Source organism: Pseudopodoces humilis, chromosome 4, assembly GCF_049639895.1.
Source record: "Pseudopodoces humilis isolate 2021_Gansu_Grassland_sample_001 chromosome 4, ASM4963989v1, whole genome shotgun sequence".
NCBI classification, from domain to species: Eukaryota; Metazoa; Chordata; class Aves; order Passeriformes; family Paridae; genus Pseudopodoces; species Pseudopodoces humilis.
In genome coordinates, this window is record NC_142203.1 from 58,693,265 (window position 1) to 58,706,627 (window position 13,363).

The 13,363-nt window shown below is 38.7% G+C and overlaps 1 protein-coding gene across 4 annotated transcripts in view; it reads left to right on the forward strand.

Annotated features, from left to right (window-relative positions):
• Nucleotides 1–13,363, forward strand: part of PDE4D (phosphodiesterase 4D) — a 280,542-nt gene that overhangs the window by 59,458 nt on the left and 207,721 nt on the right. Inside the window, exons 1-2 of one of the 4 annotated variants that reach the window (XM_014260454.2) lie at nucleotides 3,440–3,694; nucleotides 4,355–4,616. The exons of the other annotated variants lie outside the window; for them this stretch is intronic. Coding sequence (XP_014115929.1) covers nucleotides 4,570–4,616 — 47 coding nt within the window. The 5' untranslated portion in view covers nucleotides 3,440–3,694; nucleotides 4,355–4,569. Of the gene's footprint in view, nucleotides 1–3,439; nucleotides 3,695–4,354; nucleotides 4,617–13,363 lie in introns of those variants that run through there. 4 annotated transcript variants of the gene reach the window in all.

Consider the following 13,363-nt stretch of genomic DNA (forward strand, 5'->3'; position numbering starts at 1 on the left):
CCCAAAACTTGAAATTACCTTCTGCACTGGTCATTTATGTTAGCAATGTATTTCTTGCATGCACTGGAGTTGATATCCAGAAACTCTCCTTTTTAGTGGTAGCATATTTCAGGCTCCACAACCATTCATTACTTGGAGGGCATTTTGAATCTTTTTATGATATAAAAAGTTTGGTATTTTTTTTTATTGATACTTGTCCAGAATCTACTAGTTAAAGTCACCAGCTCATCTTGCATAGTCTTAAAAAAGTCTGTCATTGGTCATTATTACTATTTAATACTGACACTGATGAAATTTTTGTCAACTCATATTAAGAGACTGCTTTTCAGCATTGATTTAAGAATTACCTTTACCTTTCCAGACACCTGTATTACCTTGTGTACTCCGGTATTGTAAACAAAATATTTGATCCAATTACTTTTATTTTTCCCCATTTTGTAAAAATCAAAAGATGCAGTAAATTAAACAGATCTCTTTGGAAAATATGGACTCAATCTAAGCATACAAATGTTAGCCCTATATGCTCCTGGTGCAGTTTTCTTCTCATGATGTCTGTATTGCATATTTTCACTGTTTTTGTTGAGTTTTATATTAAAAATCTAACACTGGTAGAACAGTTCTTACCTCTGTTACTACTGTTATCATGTAGAAAGGTATGCAGTGATAGGACATGGGATATAAGGTTTTAAAATAAGAGCGAGTTGATTCAGAATAGCATAGGAAATAAATTTTTTACATTGTGAAATACTGGAACAGATTCCCCAGAGAGCTGGTAGATGACCCATCCGTGGAAACTTTCAAGGTCAGGTTGGACAGGGCTCTAAAAAACCTGATCTAGTTGCAGATGTCCCTGTCATTGCAGGGGGTTTGGACTAAACAACCTTTAAAGGTGCCTTCCAAGCCAAACCATTCCATGCAGGATAATGGCCAGAAATGTCACAAGGTAAACTCTTCCTCTGGTGTTTTCTAGTGCATTTGCATCTATGAGAGGAGCAAAGAAAATATTCTAGAGGACTTCAGTGTAACAGATATAGACCTAAGCCAATTTTTAAGTGAAGTTTATGGTGTGGCTAGTAACTGAAGAGTTGAGTGCTGTGCGAAGAAGACTATATGGAAATGGAGATGCAAATAATCCTCTGTTTGGTTCTCCTTCTCTGAAAAAAACAGAATGGAAAGGGGTTTGCAATTTTGCAGTGCTAATAGGCCGATTAGAAATAAAGTTTATAGGACATTTTCATTAATCCTCCCTCTTTAGATATTTCACTGGGCAAAAGAGCTGAAAGATTCTCCAGACTATTAAGAGAGAGAAAGAGGATAGATCCTCACTCTGTAGTCCAATGCAACTATTACTGGAAGTGAGAAGTGCTTCCAGATAATCTGGTTCCTGCTACAAACATACCAATTAATTCTAGTGGAAAATACTCAAGAAGACTTTGTATAAGGACTGGAATCTAGGGTTCCTGCACATCAAGAGTCATAATCACTTGTAGACTTTTGTTTGTATCTATGTCATCCTCCCTCCAATTTCATGCCTAGTTGAGATTCTGCTTGGATGGGGAAGACGGACTACAGTGTGTTGTATAGCCTAAATTCTAGTGGTCACAGCACTCTTCTGGGAACCAAGGAATCTAATTAAAATCAAATTCCAACTTTTGTGTTTGTTTTTTGTTGTTGTTGTTTCATTTTGTTTTGCTTTTTAAATGCAGAATGGTTGGCAATTTATTATGGATTTGAACAGAAAGAATTTCACAAGGCAACCTATTTTACTGGTTAAAGGCTCTACCATTAATTTATCCCTGCTCTTGAAAGCCCATATATTGTGCATTCCAGTTTGCTGGTGAGTTCTTTAACTGGTTTGTAATACTGTATAGTAACTTTGTATACGCCCACACTCCTTCTGCAACTCTGCTTCTGAATGAAATTAGCTGAGTCAATGGGTGCTTTGCTTTGTGCTGAACTTAAAGCTAAAGAAAAACAGAGAAATTGTAACACATATGCAGAATAGACTCATTCACAGATTTCAAATGTGGTAACTGACAGGTCAGTGCTGAGAAGCTATTTCTCAAGATAGTACAAGTCATTATGTAAGTCTAGTGTTGAAAATGTCAGTGAGTGATCGGGCAAGTATGCAGTGAGTGCAATATGAAATAGTAATGATGGTGCAGATTTGTGTAGCATTTGCTACAGTTAATATTTCATAATAAGTTTATCTAGCTTAGAGAAAAGACAACTGGAATAGATATGATTCTTTTTCATATTCAGATAAATCATGCAGTGTTGCAGCGTTCATAGTTTTGTTTTTATTCTCTTCAAATGCCTCTGGTATAAATTCTCAAATTTATTGGGAGGTGTGGTGTAGGGGTGCTTTTTACATAAAGTATGAACATAACATAGTTATAACAGCTTACTTAGTCCCTTTAAAGTCATACAAAACATTTATATTTACTGAATGTTTATATATTTTGTTTTGTAGCATCTTAGTGAAAAATGCTAATTTTCATTCTCATTATTTCTAATTCTCAGAGTATGCTTCCTATCATGGTTGTACTTTATGTACTTAAATGACAAAAAAACCCCTCACCTTTAAAGAGCCCCTTTAAATTTTGTAATCTGTTGTACTTGCTGTAAGTCTTCAAATAAGTAGTAATACGAGTAATATACAAATAATCAGTAATATAAAAATGTGTGTGGCAGAATAGGCTTCCTTTTTATTACTGAATTGATATAAATGCCATTTCACTGTCAATACATAGTGACATTCAAGTACTTTAATATTTTATTTGTTCTTCAGAGTGGCATCAACTCTACTAGGGCTAATTTGGGGAATTGTAGAAGAGGGTTGTGACAAGCAACAGAACTGATCTTAAGGAAATAGGATCTATACAAATGTGACGTGCAATAGCTTATCGTGTTACTTGCAAGTTCACCCACACCCTAATCAAATACAAAGTCTTATCACACATTTTAATGTCATTGAAGTTGCAGCTGGCTTCCATGCTGCAGGATTTCCTGTCCAAAAGGGCAAGGGGTCGTTAGAAGTTTAAGAAGTCTTAGTACAGTGTAAACCATTTAGAAGAATGGCAAGCAAACAATGTATGCCCTGGGTTTGCTGAAGTATAAAAGTCCAGAAATCTTTTACGTCTCAGTACAGATCAACATGGTGAACTCTGCTTCCTGCGCGTCTCTTTTCCTGCATATTTTTGCACTTCCATGCAAAATTCACAGCGCTTTCTGTCACCCTGGAGGCACGGGCATCCTAAGGAAGGCTCTTCGCTAGTGCCCCGTCCTGCCCCTCCATCCCGGGCGGGTGGGAGCGGCAGGGCAGGTTGCGCGGTGCCGGGAGAACCCACCTAGAGGGCCCCCTTGACGCCAGCACAGCCTCTGCCAGGCAGAGCCCTCTCCGCAGCCGAGCCCAGTCTGCTGCAGGACCAGTGCCACGCAGCCCGACACTGTCCGGGGCTGCCGCGGCTGCTGCTGCTGGACGAGGAGACCAGCAGCCCGAGGGCAGGCTGGAAATTCTGGTCCGGGAAAGGGAAGTGTGAGCCTGTTGACTCTGCATTGCTTCAAAATAGATGCCGTCTCTGTAGCCTGGGCTTAAGAATCTCCCCGAGGATGTTTGCCAGAGCGTAAGGAGTGATAACTACTGTCTGGGAGCTGAATTGGGAAAAAAGGACAGCAGAGAAAGAATGCTTAGGTAACACGGGACTTATAGCTTTGCTTTCGTTTTGCAACGTACAAATTGATGCACGTGGGTTTATATACAGTATAATATCAAAACAGAACTAGACTCTGCAGTGAGAGTCAATAGCTTAGTCATTTCACTTAAAGGGAGCAGGCAGCCTTATTACGGGGTTAGACAGCAAAAATGAATTTGATCATGACATGATCATACCCCTTGATGGTATCTAACTGTAGTCCTGTCCTATGGAGTGGAAAAAACATACTTCCTTCCTTCTTTCTTAGCTGAAGAAACAAAGTCACAATATAAATTCAGAAAGAAGTTTGGGGTTGTTGTACAAGGCTATTAAACATCCTCCTGTTCCCCAGGCTCATAAGAAAAGAAAACTGCATTAAATTGATCATTGATGAATATGTGTCTAAGAAAGAAGAAAAAGCAGTATTCATTTCTGAACATGGCAAAACAATCTGAAGTTACACATCTCTCCCTAAACACTGATTTGGCACAGATGGCAAGAAACTATCTTTTAACTAACCTTTTCCAACTGTCCAAAATGCTGCATATGAAGATGCTTTAATTCACAGTCAAAGCACTTGGATTTTTATCAAGGCAAACTGTTGGCATTGTCAGAACAGTTTCTGTATACTGATTAGTTTAATGTTTTTTTTAAAATAGCAAGTGATGCATAAATGGATGGACGTGTACCTAGAAAACCCTGTGAGAAGTCTTTCACTGGATCCTGGGAATTTTTATTTTTGTGGATTACAGTAATTCTTGCAATAATCCCTGCTGTTGACTGCTCATGCAGTTGTTCTGGCATGCATCTATGAATACCATAACAGATAAATCAGTCTGACAAGGAAAACACTAATGTTGGAAGACCTGTGAACATGATGCATGTGAATAATTTCCCCTTTAGGAGGCATTCATGGATATGGTGAGTAATCAATACACATTATAGACTGTTAAACTCAAAATGCTTGTTTGCAAAATACTGTGACAACTACCAGATGATATGCTTTTACCTAAATAAGTGTCAAGTGAGGACTAACAGAGCTACGAGAAAAATGAAAATCAGGCAGAGATAGCAGTGATGAAGTAATGAGTTTAGCACTTCTTCATATTTGCAAAATAGTCAAGTCATAGAAATTGTATTGTTATGCTCATGTTTTCTTACATAAGTACTTTGAACAAGGTGATGTATTTTCTTCCTATATCAAAGGAACAGATCTTCAAATTTCTTTTTTAGCATGCTTTGAAGAAAATAACGAAGGCATAATTTCCCCCTATGTTTTGTTTGTCCTGGAACTTATTTCTTTATATACTTTCAAGTGACCTGAAAAAATGCTCATTCATATGGCAGTTCAGTAATCATTTGTTAAAGATCTGCATAAATGCTGTAAAATGTTTTTGTATGGGAGGTTCTCAAGTGTGGCCATTTGAAAGACAATCATACAGTATTAAAATACCTTTACCATCATTAAAACATCTGTTCCCTCTTTGAATCACAGGCATCTATAGTTCTTCCTGACTGAGGAATCTTTCTACTTGCCTTGCAATACATTGCAGTCAACTTGCTTATAAATTCTACCAGTGGTTGTTGCGTCATGTCTTCCTCCTGATGCTGGAATTAGTGTCTTGGTCAGTGCTTAATGAAGATTATTAGCTAAGGCAAAAGTACTTCCCCATAAAACTTTTGCCGTTTGGATAAATACTAAGTCTCTCACAATATTGGAAGCAAAGACATTTCGGGAGCAGCTGAAGCAAACCGACCCAAGAGCTGCAGGCAGGCTGAGGGGCCGACTGCAGGGCAGTGTTTGCTGGGCAGGCCGGCGCTGGCAGTGCGCTGCGCCGCGCGTGTGGCGGTGCGCGGGGGGGGCGGCGGGCGGGCCGGCCGCGGCCAGCGCCGCCGAGGACGCGCCGTGGGACGGCCAGCGCAGCCGGGGGACGGCCAGCGCAGCCGGGGGACGGCCAGCGCAGCCGGGGACACGCTGTGGGACGGCCACACCGCTGGGACCAGCCGGGACCAGCCGGGACGCGCCGGGGCCGCGCGCGGCCGCGCAGCCGTCACCGCCCGCGCGCCGCCAATGGCAGCGCCCGCGCGCCGCGCGTCACCGCGGGGGGCGGCGCCGCGCGCTGAGCGGACAATTAGCGGGCACGCGCTGCTGCCGGCGCCTCTTTTTATGGTCTTAATTACATCTGATACCACCTTGCCGTAAGACCGTTTCGGTCTCTCTGAAGCCCTTTGAGAGCCAGCTTCAAACCACATCTCCCCCCTCCTCCCCTCCCTCCAAATTAATAGCGAGATCTCGAACATGTTTCATCTTCCTTTTTGGCGGCTTTTTGTAGCAGAGTGTGCTGGGAAGGACACTGCAGGTGTGCCCGCACCTGACAGGGAAACCGCTTCCATTGTCTTCTAAGAATAAGGCTTACTTCTGTTTTTATTAACTTAGAGAAATGTTTTGAGCACTCCTTAACCCACAGCTGAGTCTCCTGACTAGGCATTTTTTCAGGCATGAACAGTGAAGTCTGCTGAAAGATGTTTGGAACGATCCGTCAGTTTTTTATTTATCTTCTCTAAAAGCTGGTTACCTGTCTTCCCTGTCTGCTCCTTGACAGCCCTTGCTGTCTGTCACAGTATGTGAGCCCATTGTCTGGGGAAGCCCAGCAGAAATGTTTGATGGGAAGACATAGGAAGATAATAATAAGTTTTAGATTTGCTATTTTAACTGAATGCTAACCATACCATGGTTTCTGCCAGCATTTGTGCTTACCTAATCACACACCTTAATTTAGAATGCTTTTATGAAATGTTTTTAGCATTGTTCATCTCAGCTCTCAGAGAATAGGCAAAGTTTGCTTATTCATGCTACAGTAGGTCTGTAAGGGGCATTTTTGAGTGTCAGATGTTAAATGGCCAGTCACTGCTTTTCTTTTGATTCTGAGCCTTCAAAAATCCATGCAATACCTGTAGTGCATGCTATCCTTTTCCAGTGGGAATGGAAATTGTCATGAAGTATTCTGTATGTATATATGTATATAATCCTCGTGCTATTTTCAGATGTCCTTTATAGGATGAGGGTGAAGATAAAAGGAAGAATATCTTTCATGGGACACAAATAGTTTTATTAATACAAATTCTAGTTGATCATCTTTAATAATGTTTCTTCAATGCTGATGCAAAATATCAAGGGTGTCCTGTGGCTGGTGTCATATGCTTCATGATGTTTGTAACCTCTATGAGCATGAAGAACCAAGTATTTTAGAACTAGAACATTGATATTAAAGGTATTTTCTGTACCTTAGAGACATGCATTATGCCTTCATGTGCCAGTTCCTGCTTGTCTTGCATGGAATATGGGGAGAAAGAGTTGTGGAAATAAAAATGCTAACCCTTCTGAAATACAATTTATTGTTTTGAATATCCAGGATTTAATGTTGTGCAACAAGTCAAGAGAGTGGATGTGTCTTTTGTGTTAGGCGTTCTATATGGATTTGGGGAAAGAACAGGCAAAAAAATCATGGCTAATAGAGCAGAGTTTGATTTGAAACCCATAACCTTTAGTAAATCTAGTGAAAATTCCAGTATCTGAACCCTCTTGATAGTCTTAGCAATAGGTAGGAATGGACTGCTGGTAAAAAAGCAGCTATAAAATGTATCTGCTTCCAGGCAGTATGATTGGGAGCACAACTATATCAGACAGATAAGTATAACTATAATGTGAATAGACTCTAAACAGCTTACAAAACTGAGACTGGAGTAAACAAAAAAGATATTTTGTCAGAAACTGTTTCAGAGTTTGGATTACAGAGAAGCAAATATAAAATACTTTAAAGAGGTGCAGTGGTTAGAGCAAGTGATGTCCTGGGTGAGGATGAAGTTAGGCCTGGAAATACTGACACATTTGTGGTGATAATTGGAGGAGTAGGATTTTATAGTGACTTACCACATTACACACTATACAGCATAAATTATGTATCAACAGTATGCAGCCTACTGCCATTCACACTGAAAATTATTTTGGAAAAATTTACTGCTGTATTATGTAAGCTGGCTTTCCTTTCCATTGCATTCTATCTGCATTTGTGATGACAAACCAAATAAAGATGGTATTTAATTTTAGCTTGCTTAATTGCATAAACAACTGCTGCGTGTGCCTTTTAGCTTTACCGTAAGGAAAATAGAAGGGAAAAAATAATACAATGTCTGCCTTTAAACTGGCAATGATTTGAAATTAATCCACAGGTTAATACCTTAACTTCAGAATCATAAATTTAACCTGTGACTGTTCATCCTTTTCTATCAAATTTCAGCCTATTAAGATTGAATAAAATTTAGTTTGCTTATCAAGGCAGTGAATAAAAGAAAAAGAAAAAATTCTGTCTTGGTTCCTTTTTAATCCCCCCATACTTACTTGACTATTACTGCTCATTATACTTAAATGATAAAACAGTGCAAATGCATGGTTACATGTTACCTTTTGCCTATTATTAATTTTATTATTAACTGTTTTTTCAAAAACTTCTTAGTTAAGTCATTTATCATCATTAACATGATTTATTATTAGTGCAACGTGACAGGGGAGGTCATAGATGACTGCAAGTTGGCCAATTTGATGGCTGTTCACAAGAAGAGCTGGAAGGAGGATCTGGGGAGCTACAGGCCTGTCAGCTTGACCTTGGTGCTGGGGAAGGTTATGGAACAAATCATTTTGAGTGCCATTATGTGGCACTTGCAGTACAGACGGGATCAGGCCCAGCCAGCACAGATTTGGAAAGGCAGGTTCTGCGTGATTGACCTGATCACCTTTTATGATCAGGTGACCTGCATGGTGGATGAGGAAAAGGCTGTAGATGTAGCCTGTTTTCACTACAGGGAAGCCTTTCCCACAGCAACATTTTCCCACAGCATTCTCCTGGAAAAGCTTTCAGCCCATTCAGAGGACAGGTGGGCCTTTTCTGGGTTAAAAACTGTCAAGATGGTTGGGCCCAGAGAGTGGTTGTGAATGGAGTTACATCCAGCTGGTGACAGTCACGAGTGACATTTCCTTGAGCTCAGGACTAGGACCAGTCCTGTTCAGTTTCTTTATTAATGATCTGAATGGGGGTGTTGAGTGCACCCTCAGTAAATTCACAGATGACACCAAGCTGGGTGGAAGTATTGATCTGCTGATATTGATATTGATCAGTACTGCTTCCTGGAGGGCAGGAAGGCTCTGCAGAGGGATCTGGAGAGGCTGGATCATGGGCTGAGGCCAATGGTGTGAGGTTCAACAAGGCCCAGTGCTGGGTCCTGCCCTTGGGTCACAACAACCCCAGGCAGTGCCACAGGCTGGGGCAGAGTGGCTGGAAAGGAGCTGGGAGTGCTGGTGCCAGCAGCTGAACATGAGCCAGGCTGTGCCCAGGTGGCCAAGAAGGCCAATGGCATCCTGGCCTGGCTCAGCAATAGTGTGGCCAGCAGGAGCAGGGCAGGGATTGTCCCCCTGTCCTGGGCACTGGTGAGGCCACACCTGGAGTGCTGTGTCCAGTTCTGGGCCCTGACTGCAGGAAAGACACTGAGGGGCTGGAGTGAGTCCAGAGAAGGGCAGGGGAGCTGGGGCAGGGTCTGGAGCACAAGTGCTGTGAGGAGCAGCTGAGGGAGCTGGGGGTGTTTAGCCTGGAGAAAAGGAGGCTCAGGGGTGACCTTATCACTCTCCACAACTGCCTGAAAGGAGAGTGTGGCCAGGTGGGGGTCAGCCTCTTCTCCCAGGAAGCATATGGCAGGACAAGAGGACATAGCCTTAGGGAGTTCAGCTGGGAAACCAGGAAGAATATCTTTACTGAAGGTGTTAATTTAACAATTAACTGCTGCTGCTCAGGGAAGTGCTGAAGTCACCATCCCTGAGGTGTTCAAGAAATGACTGCACGTGGCACTTAGTTCTGTGTTCTAGTTGATAAGGTGGTCCATTTAAGATTGGAGTCCATGATCTTCAAAGTCTTTTCCAAGTCAAATGATTCTGTGATTAGTAAATCCCTGAAATAATGCAATTGTTAATAAACTTCAGTCTTCTGTTTTTGCCAGTATTCTAAAATAATGATGCCAATTTTTTTATTTTTGCCTCTTATGGACTGCTACATGATTTTCAGCCAGCCAGAATTCGTTTGGCTTTCCATTATTATGCAAGTTATTCTAGTTTATAAAAATAGAATGTGTAACTGTAAAGAAAACTGATGGAAAATGAAGATATAATGCTAATTCCTGAAATCAACTTTTCGTTATGTTTTTAGAAAATAATGAGTCACTTCAGCTCATGAAGTTATCATGGGGAACTGAATCTGACCAGTGCTATGCCCTTCTCATCGCATAACTCTTTACTTCTAACCAAAATGTTTCATGCGGTATTTATTCATCTGCTTTTTCTAGAAGAATTTTATTATTTATATTTTATATTGGGTAAAGAAAAATAGCTTTCCTAACTGCATTTCAATACAGTATTTGATTAACTTTCATATATCTTAACATACAAACACTAGAGGAACATCTCAGTTTATACTTTGGAAATCTGGATTTCAACTTGAATTTTGGGAAAAAAATAATGGTTTCTTAAACTAAAAAACAAATTTTTTTAAGAGTGAAGAATTTTGGTCTCTGAACAGTAGATTTTGACAGTTCTACAGAATATGAAAATTCACCTAAATACCTGTTTTCTTATGCTTAATGACAGGTGTAACTTTTCTCTGGGCATAGTCAAAGTTAGAATTAATGTAGTGAGGTGTAGTAGGATACTGACTGACACAGAGTTTAATTTTAAGGTATCTTAAGCCTTTTCCTTTGTATTTATAGCACCTTTTCTGCCCAGTTAGCATCTAACCAGCATTCAGCATGCTGAATATCAGATAAGAAATGAAATATTTTCTGCTGTTTGGAAGCAGGGCGAGGGTTCATTTGTTTATATTTATATTAGCAGTTGTTTGACTTACTGCAGTGTTTGCATTTGAAAAGCTGAAAGTGTTCCAGATACTATACTCAGCTAAGCCTGCCAGAACTCCTGATATGTGGGATAGATATGTATCTGTAAATGTTTATGTAAATTACCCCCCTTACCACAGAAGTGCTCTATAGTCTTCTATACAACAGTTATGGCACTTTTGCATGTGAAATTTCTGCTCAGATGAGATAATTGAACCATACTAGCTAATATAAACTCTAATTCTCAATTTGGATGTCCTAGATAGATGAGTATGCTGTTGGGATTCTAATCTATTTTTCCAGAATAATGAGATCACATAACCTGCATTTTCAGATTACTGTTAAATTGATATTACCACAACTGATTCAAACTAAACTTTTTGATATTTGAAATGTGGATCTTGCCAAGCCCTGTCTTCTGGTCTTCTGTCATCAGCATATAATCTGAAAATTAAGCTGTAATTGTCTAGGTCAATCCTTTTGATGTACTAATGTTTTTGTCAATTTGGTTTAAAAACACTTTGACACACTATGTCTCTTTATAAGTAGAGAACATATTTTAACCAATCATTTTCAGACTAAGTTAAAATCATTTTATGAAGCATCCTATAAACTTGCAGAAAGTCTTGCTGTCACTTAATATAACCCTGATTTATATCTTCTTGGAAAATAAATCACAATAGTAGAAACTAAACTGAAGCCTCTTCTACTCATAAAACACCTGTTCATGCTACAGTCTTTTCACTCTTAACTTTTTACAAAGAGTTACCTTTTCTTTGGGAGGAGTTAATCCATACTGCAATTCCATGCAGCAAAATCTACCCTGCACCACTACCTACTACATATAATTTAATAATTAAAAAAAACCCAACAACTTCAAACCCATTTAAACTATTATTACAGTAAGTATGACTGATTACATATTACTTATTTATGCTGTTTCATTTATAAAGTATTTTTTAAGTAGGTTAGTGGGTGCTTATATTGTTTCTAAACATTGTGGCTTGAGTTTAGTGAGTGTAGACTTTATTCACAGGAGAGTTTGAGGAATTTGACTCCTACTGGAACAAGAAATTATAGTGTTAAATAAAACGGTACATTAGCAGGTTTACTTGAAATCCATGCATTTGGCATTCATAGACAGCCAAAAAATTGTCCAGGTCTGTAAGCAAAGATTGACTATTTTGTTTGATATTTTCAACACAGTATTTGTGGAAAGGGAGAAGAGTAGAGAGAGGGTGAGAGAACAACAAACAATATTGAAAGCTAACAAAAAATTAAGAAGGTTGGTCAGCGTTTATAATTTACAGCTTATTGTACTTTCATCTCATTAAAATGGAATTAGTTAGGTTTCAGGGTCACACTATACCAAATGGCAATTTTTGTTCTAATATTAATTCAGTATTGCCTGCTGAAACCTAAACTGAGTACGTGAGGCTAAATATTTTTTGTGACTCACTTAACTCTTTGATCATAGCAGAATGATTTAAGATAATTGGTTATTTTAACCATTACGAAATACAAGAATATTTCCAGTAAAAGCTACTTGTCAGTAGATGTTAATAAACAGAATAATTTTCCCTATATGACTCACTCCATGGAATTAGCAAAATTGAGGGCACAAAATAAAAGCTTTATAGGAGTGGACGAAATCAAGCACAGCATCTTAAAAAGGAACAAGTAATTTTTCTTAAGAAACTACTTTTAACTGATTCACTTTTACTATGAAGAATATAAAAAATATTAAGAGAAAGAAAGGACATTGATTTCTCTAATTTTACAACTAGCTAAATTGATATTCCTAGGTTACCTTGAGAATTTATTACTCCTTTTAAAAATGTATAATGAAAAATGATATGAAAATTTTTATTTTGCGTTATTTAGGCTGTAACTCTTCTGCTATTGTGAACTGAATAAAACAGTTCCCTGAATATTAAAGATATTCAACTTCTGGAAAGCTATAGTGAAATTGAGTAAACCCAAGTCTGAAATTCAGTTATGTGAAGGAATCAGTTTCTTTTAGTTCTATTTGGCTTAGTTAATCTCTCACAAGGATGCTCTCTAGTCTACTTATGTCACAAATTTTAATTTTACTGAATGACTTTACTCAGTAACATTTCCAAAAAAGATTTAATTTTTTTTCTAAGTGGCATGGCTTCATATTTTAAATTGTCTGAAGCAATCAGTTTAGATTCCATTATTTCATATTGTCTCCTTTTAATTGGTTTACTTTGGTATGACAGATGATAGCTTGTTCCCTTCATGAAAACATAATTCTTAAAGAGGTAAAAAGAGATGACTTTAACACTTTCCATCTGCAATGAAATGTAGCTCCTTATGTAATGATTTTTGTATAACTCGAACCAAATTCTTAGCTTTAGCCACTACCAAATGTTTGACCTGACATGTGGCTGCAACTTTTGATATCAGTAGCTGAGTAGCTGAGTAGTTTAAATCATATGGATTATCACATAAATGTAACTCTTACAGTATGTTTGTGTGTCCTTTGCAAGCTGTTGGACTTAGCACAACAGTTACCTGGTGAAATTCTAAGGTCATCTCTATGCCTATTTGAATAAAAACATGATCTTTAGAACAATTTAAGGAAAAAAAAAGAATTCCATATTGTACCATCAAATTTTATATTCCATTCCTTTCATGCCTTATTAACTCTATTAATAGATTTATTTTTCTTTTCAAATTTATTTGAACAGATTTTAAAGGTCAAGTTCTAA